The sequence below is a fragment of the Wolffia australiana genome, chromosome 13 (genome assembly GCF_029677425.1).
Source record: "Wolffia australiana isolate 7733 chromosome 13, ASM2967742v1".
In the NCBI taxonomy this organism is placed as follows: domain Eukaryota; kingdom Viridiplantae; phylum Streptophyta; class Magnoliopsida; order Alismatales; family Araceae; genus Wolffia; species Wolffia australiana.
In genome coordinates this window covers 1,892,718-1,911,246 of record NC_135847.1, presented here as the reverse complement: position 1 = coordinate 1,911,246, position 18,529 = coordinate 1,892,718, and the positions used below count along the sequence as shown (strand labels likewise).

Sequence of the window (18,529 nt, the reverse complement as noted above, 5' to 3'; positions counted from 1 at the left end):
TGGTCGTGTATATGACAAAAGTAATAGATGAAGGTAAATATTTGTATAAGAAGAGTGATACAATGACGTATTATTTGTTGTATCTGAGTCCATTTTTTGTTATTTTTCACTTCTCAGTGAGGCCCATATATTTGAAGGTCCTGTAAAAGTATATAATGACTATTTTTTCAAGTCTAAATTACATTTGTCAATTTCCGGACAAGTGTATTAGATCCAGGTAGTTTTCTTAGAGTGGATACTGGTTTACCATAGCTTGATTGGTCAACCAACAAAAACTTATGAAAACACATGATGTGCAAATATTTATCCAACTGGATTCGATGTAGATTTTGGATTGCCCCAACCTGAGGATGTGACAGTTGGTGATTGGCTTCAATTTCAACTGTAGTCCATGATTCATGGGTTTTACCACAGTAATTTCCATTAAATTATTGGAGTTGAGGATACCACGATGATTCGGGAAAATTTACATCAATGTAATGCAATAAAGTGCATATTTAGTAAGCTGGCATTGAAAATGACACTATTTTGGGATGTGTATTTCAAGACTTCTTTGCTTGTGATTTGATGAATATACAATAGGGGGAAGAATTGGGATGGTGCTTTGTGTTCTACAAACATAGCATAAACTGAGGGCAGTGATAAAAAAGAGGTTTACCTTTGAGGATCATTCACCAAATGGGATAAATTACATTGTATAAAAGGAATCAGTGTATTAATAAAGTCAATTCCAAGAGATATGATGGGCCAGAACTCCATCTTCTAGAACTTGGATACTTCCCCCGCCACGGTCACCCTCTTTGCATCTAACCATATCTTAATTGACTTTACCCTTGCACACCAAATCATCAACTTTCATGTCTTGTCAACCTCTCTTGCTGTCTACCCATCTGACATCTATGATCACTTTCCCTCTCCGTCTATCTCTCTGTGAAAATTTTTCTACACCACTCTATCTATCATCTGTCAATAATCATCCTATGTCTCTTATTATTGTAAACATATATCTCTCTCCCATCTAACCATCCATTATCTTTCCACCTCTATTCCACTGTTTCTATGACATCTGTCTCTGGATCTATACCTCTATTTATTTCTCCATTGTAATATGATGGATGTCATGAAGTAACATCCTTCAACAAGACATTATTTTTGCTAGGAGAAGTTCGACATAGATGGATAACTGATTCCCACAAATGTCATTGCCGCACAAACTTTAAGTTTGTTAGGTTTCCTTGTCATGAATTTTCCAACCAGGATAGGTCTACTATGGAGAGAGATAGATAGACAGATAGATAGATAGATAGATAGATAGATAGACAGATAGACAGACAGACAGATAGATAGATAGATAGATAGATAGATAGATAGATAGATAGATAGATAGATAGATAGATAGATAGATAGATAGATAGATAGATAGATAGATAGATAGATAGATAGATAGATAGATAGATAGATAGATAGATAGATAGATAGATAGACTGATAGACAGATAGACAGATAGACAGATAGACAGATAGACAGATAGACAGATAGACAGATAGATAGATAGATAGATAGATAGATAGATAGATAGATAGATAGATAGACAGATAGACAGATAGACAGATAGACAGATAGATAGATAGATAGATAGATAGATAGATAGATAGATAGATAGATAGACAGATAGACAGATAGACAGATAGACAGATAGATAGATAGACAGACAGACAGACAAACAGACAGACAGGCAGACAGACAGACAAACAGACAGACAGACAGATAGACTAATGAATAAAGAAACATGGCCACATTTGACTGGGTCTTCTGGTTTTCACCATCATCGGCTGCCATGTCAGGGGATACCAACAGCTCACAACCTGTGGATTAACAGAACAGCGTCCAAGACAAAGGAATTTGATGAACGTATCGCCATCCCCCATCTGCATCATTTATAGTTGTGAAGTCAATAACTTCGTTTCCTTCTAGAGTGTCCAACTAATCAATATTTTTTATAGATTATATAATCATTGATTTAGCGAGATGGTTTATGAGATTAGTTATTTGGGAAAACACGGATTCAGAGGAACCCACTGCCATCGCCTCTCTGGATCATTCATGTATCTCATTATGAAGTCAATAACTTTATTACCCTCACACTTTTTCTACGGCTCTGTATAAATTGATATAAAGAGAGTGAGACATGGAGAGAGTGATATAGGTATAGAAGGTAGATATAGAGAGTAGAGGGTGATAGATACATAGATGATGGATAGATAGAGAGTAGAGAGAGATGGAGAGTGATAGATACATAGATGATGGATTGTGCAGAGAGATGGATAGAGAGATGATGGATAGATAGAGAGTAGAGAGATAGATGGATGCATAGAGAGTAGAGATAAATAGATAGATAGAGAGAGAGAAATATATGGATACAAAGGGAGAGATAGAGATAGATAGATAGATCTAGAGAGTGACAGAGATAGAGTAGGGAGAGATTGACAGATAGAGAGAGACAGAGAGAAAGAGAGAGAGAGAGAGTTGGGAGAGATCTGTAGATAGATAGATTATTAAGAGGGAGAAAGGTAAATAGATCGATGTACAGAGAGAGATAGAGATAGAGAGAGACAGAGAGATAGAGGTAGATAGATAGATAGATAGATAGATAAATAGATAGATAGATAGATAGAAATATATATTTAGATTGAGATGGCAATAGAGTTAGAGACAGCAATAGAGATAGACATAGTGATAGAGATAGATATAGAGATACACATACAGATAGAGATAGGTAGAGAGAGAAGTAGATATAGAGATACATATACAGATAGAGATAGGTAAAGAGAGATAGAGATAGAGATGCAGGTTGATATAAAATAGAGATACAGGTAGAGATAGAGATAGAGATAGAGATAGAGATAGAGATAGAGATAGAGATAGAGATAGAGATAGAGATACACATAAAGATAGAGATAGAGATAGAGGTAGAGGTAGAGATAGAGATAGAGATAGAGATAGAGATACAGGTTGATATAAAATAGAGATACAGGTAGAGATAGAGATAGAGATAGAGATAGAGATAGAGATAGAGATACAGGTTGATATAAAATAGAGATACAGGTAGAGATAGAGATATAGATAGAGATAGAGATAGAGGTAGAGGTAGAGATAGAGATAGAGATACAGGTTGATATAAAATAGAGATACAGGTAGAGATAGAGATAGAGATAGAGATAGAGATAGAGGTAGAGGTAGAGATAGAGATAGAGATACAGGTTGATATAAAGATAGAGATACATGTAGAGATAGAGATAGAGATACAGAGACGGCGACGACCCACTTCCTCGAGCGTCCGCGACGTACCACTCATGTACCTTTTCTTTTCCCTAAGTATGGGCGTGGACGAGTAGGATCCGCGTGTAATTGGGATATATATATTCGATCCACGCCCACAAACATTTAAAAACACTATATTCTATCTATAAAATCCCCCTGGGTGGCGTCCAGGGCACGGCTGGATCGGACTATGCGCACAACCCTGGGGTTGGCCGTACCCGGCACTGTGGTTTTTGCCAAAAAAAAAAAAAGAGAGATAGAGATACAGGTTGATATAAAGATAGAGATACACATAAAGATAGAGATAGAGATATAGGTTGATATAAAGATAGAGATACATGTGGAGATAGAGATGGAGATAGAGATAGAGATAGAGATAGAAGGACAGACACAAATAGAGATAAGTAGAGAGAGATATACGGTAGCGAGACAGAGGGCTGTAATCAAATAATTATCGGAAAAAGACCGAAGAACGCAGACAGCGCTCATCGCGGGACAACGCTGACCTCAGATTCCACGCTGTCTTCCGTCCAGTCACGTCCTGCCGACTCTGCCGACCCTCACAATCCGAGAGATACGTGGAGAAGCTTCCAATCATACCTTCCATCTACCCTTCAAAACCGTAGAAATAAAACTGGACAGCTCGCCACGCGTCAACCCATGAATCAAGGCTACGTTCCTTAAAACAAGCAACCCAAGCAAGTTTCTTTAGAACAAGCCAGCACAATCGAAGAAGAGAAGGGTAGTTCGTAAAATGGGCAATCTCGCCGCAGAGGACGTTCTTGAATCCGCCATGGCCAATCAAAAACCGAGAATTCTCTGCCTTCATGGCTTTCGCACGAGCGGCGATATCATGAAAAAACAAGTTCTTGGGAAGTGGCCGGAGGACGTGACTTCAAGGCTAGACTTGTTCTTCGCCGACGCCCCTTTCCCTGCAGAAGGAAAATCTGAAGTTGAAGCCCTTTTCCCTCCTCCCTACTACGAGTGGTTCCAGTTTGATAAGGTATAGTCTTCCTCCCTCCTCCAATTATCAAAAAAATTTAAGCTTTTTTAGCGGTTGTTTGTATGTTCTGATGGATAATTTGGTGGGTTCAGGAGTTTGTGACTTACAGAAACTTCGACGAGTGCCTCCATTTCATTGAGGAGCTTATGATTAAGCATGGGCCTTTTGATGGGCTGATGGGTTTCTCCCAGGTTATCTTCATCATCTGTGCTTAAACTACTGAATGAAAATTTTAATTTAAAATACTTTAGCAATTTGATTATGAAGAAAGATCACAGTTTGAAGAAGAGATTTCAAGGGTGCTACTTTAACACCATTTTTGCAGGGTGCCATCCTCTCTGCTGCTTTGCCCGGGTTGCAAGCCAAGGTGGGTTTCTTTGAAGAAGCAAGAAGGAAGGTTTAGAGGCATGGGAGGGGACAAACTGTTGATTGATGAGTTTTTCAGGGGTTGGCTTTGAAGAGAGTTCCCAAGTTGAAGTTTGTAGTCATCATTGGAGGTGCCAAGTTTAAAGCGCCAGAAGTTGCTGAGATGGCCTATTCTAAGAAGATCTGTTGCCCCTCTCTCCATTTTCTAGGTTTGCCTCTTCAGGAGGCTAGAACAAGTTTTAAGTTTCTTAAATAAACCAATCTTATGTGTCCAGTGAAGTAAAAAGTTTAATAAGATAATGAAATCTTTATTTTTTCCAATCTGCAGGGGAGATGGACTTCCTTAGGCCTCATGGGGAGGTCCTCTTACATTCATATGAGGAGCCTGTGGTGATTCATCATCCCAGGGGACATACAGTGCCAAGACTCCGTAAATTCATCACTTTAACAAATTTAATTTTTGTGAACATTTGGGATAACTTTGGACTGATTAATTTTTTTTATATTGATTGGTATTTTCCAGTGGACGAGAAGAGCTTTGAAACGATGATGAGCTTCCTCGACAGGATTGAGAAAGTTGTCGTTGCAAGTTCTAATCTCTCTTTTGAAGTAATGGAAGCAGCTTCAGCAGCTTGAAGACTATGCAAAAGGGCATATCCAAGACAAAATTGTACTAACTTGTGCAATATTTCTTTTGTTATTATGGACTGTAGTTTATTATTTTTTAAGTGGGTTATAAACTAATGTGAAAAAGTGAGCAATTTCATGTGCCCATTGCTCTAGTCGATTATCTCGATCTATGAGAATGAGGATGCAATATTTTTACAAAGGGCAAAATATTTTTGTCGAACATTGGCCTGAAGGTCATTTAAGTTTCAAATTTATAATGTTTCGAAAGTCCAATAAAAAGGATATATTTGATTCCGAAGAATAATAAGGCAAGACTAAAAATTTGTTTTCCTCTTATCAGGTCAAGGATTTTATCAGAATGAAGAACGAGCCTTTTCCTTATAACTCGCAAAATAAAGAAACATGAAATAATTGTTTTCTAATTTTAAAGTCCGATTGAGTAAACAGCTGTTTTATCAGTACGTTTCAAGATTTTTTCTTTTGAAAATAATATTATATCATTCTAGTATATTAAATCTATTTATCCTTATGATGCACGTTTATGTGCTGACAAAAGATACAAACTTCCATCATAAATTTGGTTTTTTTATTGTAGACCTATAAGGTGAGGGAGAAAAGTTGAAACTATTTAAGATGTTATGCTGTATGAAAAAAATTTATTTCAAAACTATGAAAAACAATAAATGCTAAAATATTTGCTTATTCGACCTCGAAGATTAAATGCTAAAGCATTAGACTTTAAAATACTGAGTTAAAATTTGAGGAATGTTCAACATTGTGATTTTTTGCCTCTTGCTCAAAATGTATTGGTCAACACTGTGTCAATGAAGTTTAGCTCATATTGGATGAATTGTTTTTACAGAATGACATATAGGATAAATATTAGTTTATTCTCATAAAATTGAAGTTAAGACTTACATGATTTGCTGGGAAATTTTTAAGTCAATTAGATACGGTATTGAGACAATTTAGTTTAGTTTTTAGTTTATAAAGCTTGTTTATTGGCCTAATAAATATACAACATTCATACCCTGACGTCAGCTATTTTGGTGTTTCTGGAAACTTAGGCCCAATATATTGAAAATCACCACATGCGTACCCATTAGTTTATTTTCTGAAACTGAATGGATGGATATTTATATCAAACTATACATATTCCTTCAAAACATTTATTGTTTGCACATATGCCACACTCCTGATCTGAAAAAATAAGTTAAGATTAGGCCATCATGGAGTTTATCTATATGAACTTCCCATGGAACTATTTTCAGTAGTGGTTTTTCCAGAAAAATTAAACATTAATATGCATCAACTGAAAGAGAGATGGAGAGCAAGAAATATAGCTATGACTTGTCACGAGTTGTCTGCCCCATTTGAAGTAATAATAATATTTCCCAGGTAAGTAAAATAATTTGAGGTTCAGCAAATGCAATGATGGATACAAAGAACTTAAGGGCAAGACATATGGTTTGAGATAAGAATACCAACCTCCCAGCAAGACATTTTCCAATCTTTTTATTTTGTGTTTAACCTTACAATGACTTGGTATAATACAAAGAGAAAGCTGGTTAGATCAGATTTTTTTTTTATCCATCACCAATGAAGCAAACAATAGCCTAGAAGGAAAAAAGCCCAATCAAACACAACCAAAATCTAGATAAAAAGAAATCAAAAAAAATTTTCTTGGACATCGAATACATACCCCAAGATCAACGCCCGGCCTCGCTCTCCAAAAATTTGTCGGCATAATCCTCAACCGTGCCAGCCACCATACTGCTGTTGGCTCCGACTGCCGCCCATCATGTTGGATCCCCTGCTCTGGCCACCAGATGAACCCCCATAGTGACCCCCGCCACTGCCGCCACCGCCACTGCCCCCGCCGCCGCCGCTACTGCCTTGCTGGTAACCCGGCCCGCTGCCATAGCCAGCAGGAGGGCCGCCCCTCGGGCCCCCGGCCGCCGGCATACCACTGCCACCCGGATACGGCGGCGGGGCCCGGCCCTGAGGGGGATACGTGCCAGACGCAGCGTAACCACCGCCCGCGCCGCCGCTCGGAGCGCTGCCCCTGCTTGGATTAGCGGCGGGCGGATACCTGCCCGGCCCGCCGGGTGGGCCCCGTGGCTTCGGGTAGTGGTGGCCCATCGCTGCCATGGCAGCCGGCGGCGCGCCGTGAAGAGGCTGCTGGCCAATGCCAGGTCGCATCTGCGGGTGGACTGGCCCACCCGTCTGCTGAATCGGAGGCAGGCGAGAGTGCGGCTGAGGATGCTGCATTTTCTGCCTCTTCGCGTTCTCTTCGTTCTGCCGCTGTTGCTGCCTCTTCTTCTTCGTCTGGAACTCGTGGGACGACTCGTACTTGGGCAAGCTGGAGACTTTTTTTTTACGAATCAAACTTCTTTCGCAGAAAAGAAAAAGAATGCTGATTAAGCATGAGGGTTGAGTCGAAGGAGGGACCTTTTGGGGTCGCAGGGAAGCGGATCGGTCCAGAAGTACTCGGCATCGAGAGCATCCTTTGCCGATATTCTCTGCAGGGTTACTCCAAGTTGGAGAGTTTGGTTTTTCAAGAAAATGACCGTGGACAGAAAAATAGTTTCAAAGTGAATGGAAACCTGTGATGGGTCCAGAGTGAGCATTCTCTCTAGAAGCTCGAGCGCGTGCCGGTCAAAGCTGTCGCGGTAAAAAGATTAGTGCCGTAAACGATGTTATCTTCATCGACGTAGTAGCTAGTTAATCCTAGACTCGTCATTATCATCATCACCAAAATGCCAAAAAAGTGTAGGAAAAACCCACTGCTTGAAGACCTCCCGGACTCGTCTCTTCATAGGCTTTGGCGGCTTGAAGTTGTTGTACCACGGGATCTTTGAAACCCCGGGCCAATTGACTTCATCAGGAGTCCCACAGAGTTCAAAAATCTTCGTCAATTGCTCTGGCTGTCGGTGCATCATAGACTTTTTCAGTAAATTGAGCATAATATACGGGTTTTAACATGTGTTTCATTATGCTTTGGTATTTTTAATACCTCGTTCTTCCCAGGCAATATGGGCTTCCCATGAAGAAGCTCTGCAAATATGCAGCCGACCGACCACATGTCGACAGCAGGGCCATACTTGGTCGCGCCAAGCAGAAGCTCTGGAGGTCTGTTGGCATTTTCCAAAAAATAAAATTACATTAAATATAATGATTTCTTTGAGAGGGTATAGCGGTTTACCTGTACCACAGCGTTATGACCCGATTTGTAAGATTAGCATTTTGGTCACTGGAAAATGATCGAGCAAGACCGAAATCTGCAAGCTTCAAATTCCCATGGTTATCAATCAGGAGATTGGAACCTGTGAAAAGAGTCAAAGATTCAAGAACAATTACATGGAGGTTAGCAATTGGATCGGATCTGAGAGGAAGATTTGATTATTAAACAGTCCTGATCATGATCAGATTGATTTGATTGAAAATCTTGTTGAATCTTGAACCCCACAAACACATGCACAAGACAGAACTGTTTGAGTAGAACTGACCTTTAATGTCCCGGTGAAGAACTTGATTAACATGGCAGTAGTGAAGTCCGGTCAACAATTGCCTCATGTAGCACTAAAATTCAAAGTTGTCATGTTTGAAAAAGCATCCGTGTTTAAGGAAATATTTTATAAACGATCGCATTCAAGGATTACTTTAATCTGCGGAACCGTGAATCGCATGCCAGGACGATCTGAAAGACCCGTCAGGTCATGATCCATGTATTCAAAGACCATGTAGATGCTTCCTTTATACTTATTGCCATCTGCATCGAAATGTTTAAGAATGCAGAGTCGTCAATGTAAAATAACTACCAGCACAACAGATGGATGACTGTCAAAATATAACTCACACAAAACAATCTAACTCATATGAATATGACTGTCGAAATATATTGAAAAAGCTAGAGTCCGGAAGAAAGAGACAGTGACAGAGAGAGAGAGAGAGAGAGAGAGACAGAGACAGAGACAGAGACAGAGAGACAGACAGAGAGAGCAAGGAAAATAAACCACAACTCAATTAACAAGAGGATTCCCTACCCTCTTTTAGGATAGGAATCCTAAGAAAGAAAATTACAAAAAAAAAAATCTTCTTCAGACAGATACGACGCCCTTCATAATAGAGAAAAAAGTACTCTTAACGATTTCTAATAACGATTTAAGGATTTAAATAATTAAAACTTAAATCCTCGTGATATCATTCATTTACCCAGCTTTCCATGCTCATCCTTCTCCGGACCTGGAACCCAACATCAAACAGCTTAACAAAGAATTCATAGACTAAATAGACTCATGAATACAAGAGCATCAAAGAACTCTACCTGGCGAGGTTACAATCTCCTTTAGTCGAATAATATTGTCATGATGAAGCTTTTTCAGGATCTTGATTTCCCGAATAGCTGTTATAGGAAACTGCAAAAGGTAAAACAAGTTTAAAAAACAGCTGGCTAAAAATTATAGCTTTTACAGTTAAAATGCATCACATCTAGAGAGCGAAATTCATCAAATTTGCTTACCCCTTCCCGTTCATTGTCCATTCTGATCTTTTTCAGGGCCACAATTTCCCCAGTACGGATTTCCCTAGCCATATAAACCTGCCTGCAAAGGAAAACATGAGAAAGAAATGGGATCAATTTCGAATTGTAGTACTTCCGACATGAAAAAAAGACAAAGATAAATTCCCAATCTTTATTCTACTCTCGTAAGCATCATTCTTTGAATATTCGAAGCCGAGTAAACTGAATAACACCACCAACTCTCTTCAGCATGAAGTTTTTTAATATCGAAAGCCATCAGACCAAAACTATTTTAGGCGTTGAAGCTAAGAATACATTGTATTTCTATTCTCTTTTCGGATTAATGTCATATGTGCAACGGAATGTCCACCTGTAAAGCGGTGGACAGACCAGAAGTTTATTGTGTCATGTCAAGTCCTCAGCCATCTTCTCTTAAATTTTTCACGATCTATCAACTCTACTCTTCTTCCTCTTTATGGAGATCGATCTTCCTGTTTCAATTGATAATTCCAACACAAGGGAACGGTGAAATCTCAAATCCTCCCAGACAAATGGCTGAAAGACGACCATATCAAGAGCCAAGGGTTCTTAATCTAAATCGTTGGTATTTGGTATAAATAAGATACAAGAGGAAAAAAACTGATAAATTATGATTGAGAAGGAATCAAAAGAAGACGGCAAGCGAATCTAAATTCAAAGAAACGATCAGGAAAAGGGCAGAAGGCCATTCATGATAAACTAAACCCAAGGAAATGCCGATATCAATGAAAGGTAAATCAACGGACTTCTTCTTAATTTCTGCAGCCTTATTCTACTATAATCCTCGAAATCATTACTCAAAGTCATTTACTCACCCGTACGTCCCTTCCCCAATCTGCTCCAATTTCTCGAAGCAATCAACACTCCGAGAACCCCACGACGGAGACTCATCCAGATTGAGCTGCCCAGGCACAGCGATTGCCATCCCCCTCTCTCTCTGAAGGTATAACAGAAAACAAAAATTGACGCATTCAATTCCTCACACCAAAATAATAAATAAAAAACTAGAATTCCCAATGTTAAACCTAAAAATACAAAGAAATTCAAAATCAGAAACAGACCTGGATTGTATGTCCTAGGGTTTGCAATCAAATCGTCAAACCATCGGAGATTAAAAAGGAATGTAAGGATAGATTGAAGCAAATCTGACGCGCGAGCGATGATAAGAAGACTCTGCGCGCGTTCTGAGATTGAAATTTCGCCGGGCAGAGCGCAAATGAAGACGAGCAGACTTGGGGAAAACGAAGAACAGAAACGAAGCTCAAGTATTTATAGTACCTTCAACTGATCCGATAACGAAATATCTAGACCCGATATGGCAAATTTAAAACCGTTTCGGATCCAACTTGAACTACTAAGCCTCGGATTAAACTTCAGTATGAACTATGAACTGTGATAATTAAATTGCAATATAAAGTGTCCAAAGTTTATATTGACATTTTATTTTAATCTGCAATGCAATGTAGAGTGTGCGGATTATGATTCATATTTTTTACTAATCTTTATCTTGACTCTTTTGTATTAAACGTCCATATCAAGTGTGAAGATTTACATTCGCATATTTTATTGAACTTTATGCTGACATTTTTGTATTAAACTTCAATACCAAGTGTGAAGATTAAGATTCAAAATTTTTATGAAACTGCAATATAAAGTGTGAAGATTCACATTCACATTTCTTATTAAAGTTTAAATTGGCGTTTTTGTACTAGACTTCAATATCAAGTGGGAAGATTCACATTCAGATTTTTATTTAAACGTCATACTGATACTTTTGTATGAAGCTTCAATATTACGTGTGAAGATTCACGTTCACATTTTTTTATTAAACGTTATACTGATCCTTTGTATTAAATTTCACTATTAAGTGTGAAGATTCACATTCACATTTTTTTATTAAACTTCACATTGGCATTTTTGTACTAAACTTCAATATCAAGTGTGAAGATTGAAATTTACATTTTAACTTAAACGTTATATTGATACTTTTGTACTAAACTTCAATATCAAGTGTGAAGATTGACATTCACATTTTTAATTAAACGTTATATTGATACTTTTGTATTAAACTTCAATATTAAATGTGAAGATTCACATTAACATTTTTTATTAAACTTCAGATTGACATTTTTTAACTAAACTTCAATATCAAGAGTGAAGATTGACATTCACATATAATTAAACGTTATATTGATACTTTAGTAATAAACTTCAATATTCAGTGTGAATACTCACATTCACATTGCTTATTAAACTTTACGGTGACATTTTTGTACTAAACTTTAATAGCAAGTGTGAAGATTGACATTCACATTTTTTATTAAACATTATATTGATACTTTTGTATGAAACATCAATATTAAGTGTGAAGATTCAGACTCACATTTTGTATTAAACTTCACAGTGAAATTTTTGTGCTAAACTTAAATATCAAGTTTGAAGATTGACATTCACATTTTTAATTAAACGTTATATTGATACTTTTGTATTTAACTTCGATATTAAGTGTGAAGGTTCACATTCACATTTTTTATTAAACTTTATTTTGACATTTTTGTACCAAACTTCAATATCAAGTGTGAAGATTGACATTCACATTTTGTATTAAACTTCAATATAAAGTGTGAATATTGACATTCACATTTTTTATTAAAAGTTAAATTGATAATTTTTGTATTAAACTTCAATATAAAGTCTGAAGATTGAGATTTACATTTTGTATTAAACTTTATATTGACATTATTGTTTTTAACTTTAATATAAAGTGTGAAGATTGACATTAACATTTTGTATTATACTTTATAGTGACATTTTTTGTATTTAATTTCAATATAAATTTTGTAGATTAAAATTCTCCTTTTATATTAGACTTTAGTATGTTTCTGTAAACTAGAGATCAATGAACAGGTTCAAAAATACCATCAACGTCTGCAAAATATGTAGAAATGAAGGGAATGGTAAGTACAAAGTTGCATGTTTGATCAAATGTGTCATGAAGCACAACGGTTTTATGATTGATTAAGAGCAATTGATTAGATTACTGTGGGATTAATACTTTTTGTGTAAGCATAATGTCCTTACAAGAGATCATGTAGCGACCTCTCTTTTGATGGAAAGTTATTTGGCCCACGGGCCAATCACATACTTCATATCTAGTTCAATGTTCACTGTGACAATGAATTCACTAGAATGCACATGTGATACTTGCAATGAAGTCTATGAATACATGACCAACCTAAGTGAGCTATGATAAGATAATAACATTTGAGATCATAAGTCTTTAAACATGTACTATTAATATACCAATCAAAAGATACATCTTAATATGATAAAAAGAAGTGTGCGCTACATGTGTTTACATTGTTTTTTTCCATATTAACCTTGAATTTATCATCTCGTTCATTAGATTACCAAAATATTCATGCATCACATGGAAATTGCAATGATTGGACATAACAGAAATTTCAAACAGATTTTAAGTAACTTTAACTTTAACTTTCACTTTCATGAAAGTCCACTTTAACTTTCATGAAATCAAACAGATTTTAAGTAACTTTCCACGTCTATGTATGCAGTATGATCAGGAACTAATCTTGTTTAAAAAACTAAATGGGAAGTGTATTGAATACTTGGAGTAGGTTTAGGGAGGTCCAAATCAAATCATCGGATGAGTCAACATCTTGAAAAATTTTGGATTTCTACGAATTTTAAGGATCAATTCAAGGAGTTTTAGTGATGGCAAACAGTATTCGCCTGTCTCGATACTGGTACCGGATGCCGGTATTGGGACGGATGCTGTATCGGATACCGGAAAGGGAATTTCCAGTATCTGTTTTTTTCAATATCTATACCGGATATCGGTATCGGATATCGGTTGCTACATTGCCGATATCCGATACCGATATCCGTCTTGATGTCGTCATCGGCCTCTGTCTCAGGGGTAAGGATGACGACATCAGATATCAGGTGTGGATATCGGATTTTGATATCCAACTTAGAGAGGATACTTAAAAATATAATTAACTGATAAGTATTCAGCGGTTAGAATGGATTAACGTGGGCAATTGAGTAATAGGAGAGCTCTTTGATTGATTCCACATCTCCTTTAATATATACAGCCAAATATTTTCAATTTCTTCCATACGGGATAACAGGATTCAGAGTTTGGTGTTAAACTCCAAATCCCTTTATCCCATATGGAAGAAAATAGAACTTTTCATCTCTATTTATTGGACGATGTGTTAATATATTAAATAATCATCATATATAAGGGGCTTTAAATATAGCGAGTATAGATTAAAATGTTATTTTATCATTTAATGTATAGTCCAACTCATTTAATATATACAAAGAAAATTTTCTAATTTCTTCCATGTGGGATAACGGGATTCTGAGTTTACATTTAACTTTGAATCATGTTATCCCATATGGAAGAAAATAAAAATTTTGCACTCTATATATTGAATGAGGTTGAAAATACATCAAAACCATACGACGCTGATGTACATAAGTCATTGAATGTGATTAAAAAGCTTATTTTTTTCTGTCGATACCGGATGTCGATATCTGGATACCGGTTCCGATACCCGTTTCGTCCTCACCCCCCCCCCATATCCGTCATCGATATCCGTCTAGACCTAAAGGACGGATATCGACCAATATCCGATATCCGATATCAGACATCACCCCGGTTTTCTCCCAGATATCGGTTATCGGTTGTCCAATATCAGATATCGGAAAGATATCGGTTGGGCGTACCCTAATGGCAATGCCCATTTAATATTCCCTATTATTCACTAAATTTCATGGACAAGCCCTCAGCCAATGAGAAAAGGAGAAAAATGTGAAGAAAATAGGATAGAAAAATCATGAATGTGTATTTTATTAATTACAATTTATGTATAAATACACTCTTTTTGCTTTCTTTCCCTTCATTCTAAACGTGCTATAGAAGGATGCTGGACATAAGGACAATTCATTCTCCAAGGTTCAAGTTGTATAACATTATTTATATAATATTTTTTAGAGTTTTCATTCAATCTCTTCTCAACTTTGTACTGAAAAATGTCAAGTCTTGTTGAAGTACAAAGATTCAGACTTGAGATGAAGCGTTGAGGGTTCAGGCGATACCCATTAAAGTCATAGGAAATTGTATCTAAAGTTTTTTACTATTTTCCTATTTCCCCTTCATTCCATCGGGTTCTCTCTCAAAATGCATGCATATTCCCTCTCCCTCTCTCTAGACTGGTATGTTACTCTTTCTAAACCTTCATCAATGTCTTTAATTTTTTTAGTCACCTAAGATTTCATTAAAAAACAAACTCTTATAAGCTTTAATTCATGATTTCCCATCATCTCCTACACATTTCTTCACTTTCTCTGTATATATCTGATAAGCCTAAAAATGTTGTGTAAATACGTCATTGATTGAGCGTTTAGTCTACACATTTGAAAATCATTTACTCTACACATTGGATGTAGGGTACATGTGTCAAATGTCGGTACTAGCTGGCCCAAAGGACAGTAAATACTGGACGAGACTTTCTACGCTCGTGATAAATGACATGAGACAAATATTCAGTTACTTTTCTTGTGATTGGTTAGTCGGTCCAAAGACAGACTTGCTAGTAAGCAGGAACTTTTTTGTCTATGTTATTATTCACAACAAGATGTCAATTGCAGTTAATGTTATTGTCCAAAGATGATACATTAATGTTGCGCATGATGTCTTGCAATAGGTTTGTACTTTATTTGCAATTCATTCTCTTATGTGAGCTATTTGTCCTATTCTACAATGACTGCACACGAGTACATCACCGTACAAGGGCATAAAATTCCCATCTTGAATCCCAATAACTTTCAGACGTGGAAGAAAGATGTAATGCTTGCCCTCGCATACTCAAATCTTGATTATGCCATGAGATCTGAAAAACCAGACGATGCAGATGAAGAAAACCTAGAGGCATGAGAAAGATCAAATCGGTTAAGTTTGATGACGATGCAACGTGTTGTGCCTGAATCTTATCAGGCAAATCTTATTCGAGATGACATCACAACAACAGAATTTATGGCAGAAATTGAACAGAAGTTTGCAACTCATGAAGAATCTGAAATTCATGAACTATTACACAAGTTGATTTCCATGAAATTTCATGAAAAGGGTCACATCAGAGAACATGTTTTGGAAATGTCCACTATAGCTACTAAAATCGGACAATTGGGCATGGATGTATCTGAAAAGATGCTCATGCACCTTGTGCTATATTCACTTCATGCACCATATAAGCAATTCAAATTGGCATACTAGGTTCAATGTGAAAAGATGAGTCTCAACGATTTTATTTCGCTCTGGCTCAAGAACAGCAATAGCTGATTACAGAGCGTCATGAAAGCGCCAATTTGACAATAAATGCAAAGAGGAAAATCAAGAGGCAGCCAAAACTAAAGCACGCTGAAAATGGGCCGCATCAGAAGAAGCAACAGAAGCAGGATAAATTTGTGACTTGTTTCCATTGCAGAAAGAGTGGACATCTTAAAAAGAATTGCCCTAAAGTTTCATGCTTGGCGAGCACATATAAGATAAATTTTTCATGCTTACATTTTTTGAGAATGATGACAAATGCATGACTCTTCATCTTGTTTTTCGAGCTTTGTTCTTCAAGAACAGCTCTGTTCTTCAAGCTTTATTCTGCTTTTTTACCTTTAGCAAGAACTGTAAAATTTCTAGAAATTTTTTTTTTATTACGGTGTCTCCGCCTCAAAGGCGGGTCACCGCCTCAGGGCGGCGACCGCCTTATGTGGGTCAACCGCCTCAGGGTGGCGACCGCCTTAATCACTAAATATAGATTATAGAGCAAGCAAGGGGTTGAACCACAGGGAGGCAGTAAGCAAATATTTCTATCCAATTTTTAATAAATTAATTCAAGAATGAATTAATTTTACAATTAATAAACCTTAATTATACTTAATGATGTTTTTAATTAATCAAAATTAAGTTAAAACTTAATTTTAATTTTAAATATTTTTGGTCAAAAAACTCAAGATAGGATAATTTTAATTATAAGATCAGATTAATTCCAATTATTAATTTCCCAATTATTATAGAATTTTAGGACAATTTTTATGAATTAAAATTGGGAATTCAATAATCAAGAAAGGGGTTTTGAAATTGGACTTCAAGATGGATAAATTTTCAGATGAAATTTTATTTTCAGGTTTTTTATATATAGAATTAAATTTTCAAACAATCAATTTTGAAATCTAGAGAGAGAAAATAGACAAATTAACCTAGAGATAGAAAGTAAAGAATTTGGGGAAAAGGTAAAATCCAACCCTAAATTAAAATCTAAAAATGTAGAATTATTCCAAATCTATTTAAAACTAAAGATCAAAAATCAGATCTTGAATCAGACCCAAAATGAAATGCTAATTTCATTCAAAACAACTTCTAGGGCATGTACATTTCGCCCATGCTAAGGCATTTTAGAATCTCTCAAGAAGAAGTTTAAAATACAAATGAGAAACTTACAAACTTGAATGCAAAATCAAGAACTGTTGACTTCCAAAGCAACTCTTGTGTCCTTCCTGGCCAAATCCTTGGGAAGAGCTTTAAAAATTCAATTTTGCCTTTTTCCAGAGCTCTATTTAAATATCCAACCGTAGGGATCAAAGGGGGAAAAGAAAAACATGCCCTCAAAATTTCAGCTCAATCAAACCGCTAGATCTCAAGATATCGTCGTTTTATTGAGGATTAGTCCTAGCCGTTGGATTAATTTATCTCTCCTCCAAGAAGCTAGGAAATGACGCTTTCTGATTGGCTGCCGCATTTTTTTCTCGTTTTCCCCCTTCTCCGATCGTGATCTGACACGTCGTTGTCCACGTCGGCAGCACGCAATCATTGGATAATTGATGCTATGTTTAAACGGCCAGAAACGCTCCACGTCACCCCGTCGACCTGTTTTTAAAATAAAAAAACAAAACGACGTCCTTAATCATTAGTGCACGCGCCTTTAATGCACACGGTGAATTGATTGTGTGTGCCAAATAAAGACAATTTAAAATAAATGTGTGTCGGTAGCCGCGTGCAATGCACGCGGCTTCCCGACTCCGGTACAAGGTAGAATATTTAATAAATGCACGTGGAAATCAATTCTCCGCGTGCATTTATTGCACGAAAAGTTAAATAAAAGAAAACGTACATTTTCTCGCTGACCGCGCCACGTCATAAGTACTTTTGATCTAATGATTTGCTCATTATGGCATCACGATTTGCGATGCCATAATGAGCGAATAATGCTCTTTCTCTCTCTTAACATTATTTTTATAATATCCATCCACTTATTCGCCCGAATTTTGGGCGAATGACGTGGATGTACCTTGATATACATATAAATAAATTATAAAAATGTTTTATTTTAATAATGCCAAATAAATAATATATGTACTCTTTAAAATTGTAAAAATCATTTCTTGGCTAAATATTGGTCAGAAAATTATATAAAAATATGGAAAATTCCAGAAAATTTAGGAAATCCCTTACCAACCTTTAGCCAAGTATTTAAGGCCCTGTAAAAAATATTTCTTCCATGAAATGAGGTTATATAACATGTAAAAATAAAAAAAAATTAGAAACAATAATAAAATAAAAG

At 36.5% G+C, this 18,529-nt stretch overlaps 2 protein-coding genes across 4 annotated transcripts; one reads left to right on the top strand and one right to left on the bottom strand.

Moving 5' to 3' along the window:
• Nucleotides 1–3,972: 3,972 nt before the first annotated feature.
• Nucleotides 3,973–5,472, top strand: LOC144711288 (dihydrofolate reductase-like). Its single transcript, XM_078585233.1, has 6 exons — nt 3,973–4,324; nt 4,417–4,515; nt 4,650–4,691; nt 4,770–4,899; nt 5,019–5,120; nt 5,214–5,472. The coding sequence occupies exons 1-6, from the start codon at nt 4,076–4,078 to the stop codon at nt 5,324–5,326; spliced, it is 735 nt and encodes a 244-aa protein (XP_078441359.1). The 5' UTR covers nt 3,973–4,075; the 3' UTR covers nt 5,327–5,472.
• A 1,323-nt stretch (nt 5,473–6,795) lies between these two features.
• Nucleotides 6,796–11,128, bottom strand: LOC144711035 (cyclin-dependent kinase C-2-like). Of its 3 annotated transcripts, XR_013583447.1 has the most exons (14): nt 10,943–11,127; nt 10,697–10,818; nt 9,843–9,924; nt 9,648–9,738; nt 9,536–9,565; nt 8,983–9,092; nt 8,830–8,902; nt 8,526–8,646; nt 8,337–8,454; nt 8,108–8,247; nt 7,927–7,984; nt 7,772–7,842; nt 7,023–7,682; nt 6,796–6,936 (listed from the first exon to the last, which is right to left on the bottom strand). XR_013583447.1 is itself a non-coding variant. In XM_078584947.1 (13 exons), the coding sequence occupies exons 2-13, from the start codon at nt 10,804–10,806 to the stop codon at nt 7,073–7,075; spliced, it is 1,569 nt and encodes a 522-aa protein (XP_078441073.1). In that variant the 5' UTR covers nt 10,807–10,818; nt 10,943–11,128; the 3' UTR covers nt 6,957–7,072. The 3 variants fall into 3 exon arrangements, 2 of the variants coding, with proteins under 2 accessions (XP_078441073.1, XP_078441072.1); XM_078584947.1 differs by lacking the exon at nt 6,796–6,936 and having other exon boundaries at nt 6,957–7,682; nt 8,526–8,601; nt 10,943–11,128; XM_078584946.1 differs by lacking the exon at nt 6,796–6,936 and having other exon boundaries at nt 6,957–7,682.
• Nucleotides 11,129–18,529: the final 7,401 nt, after the last annotated feature.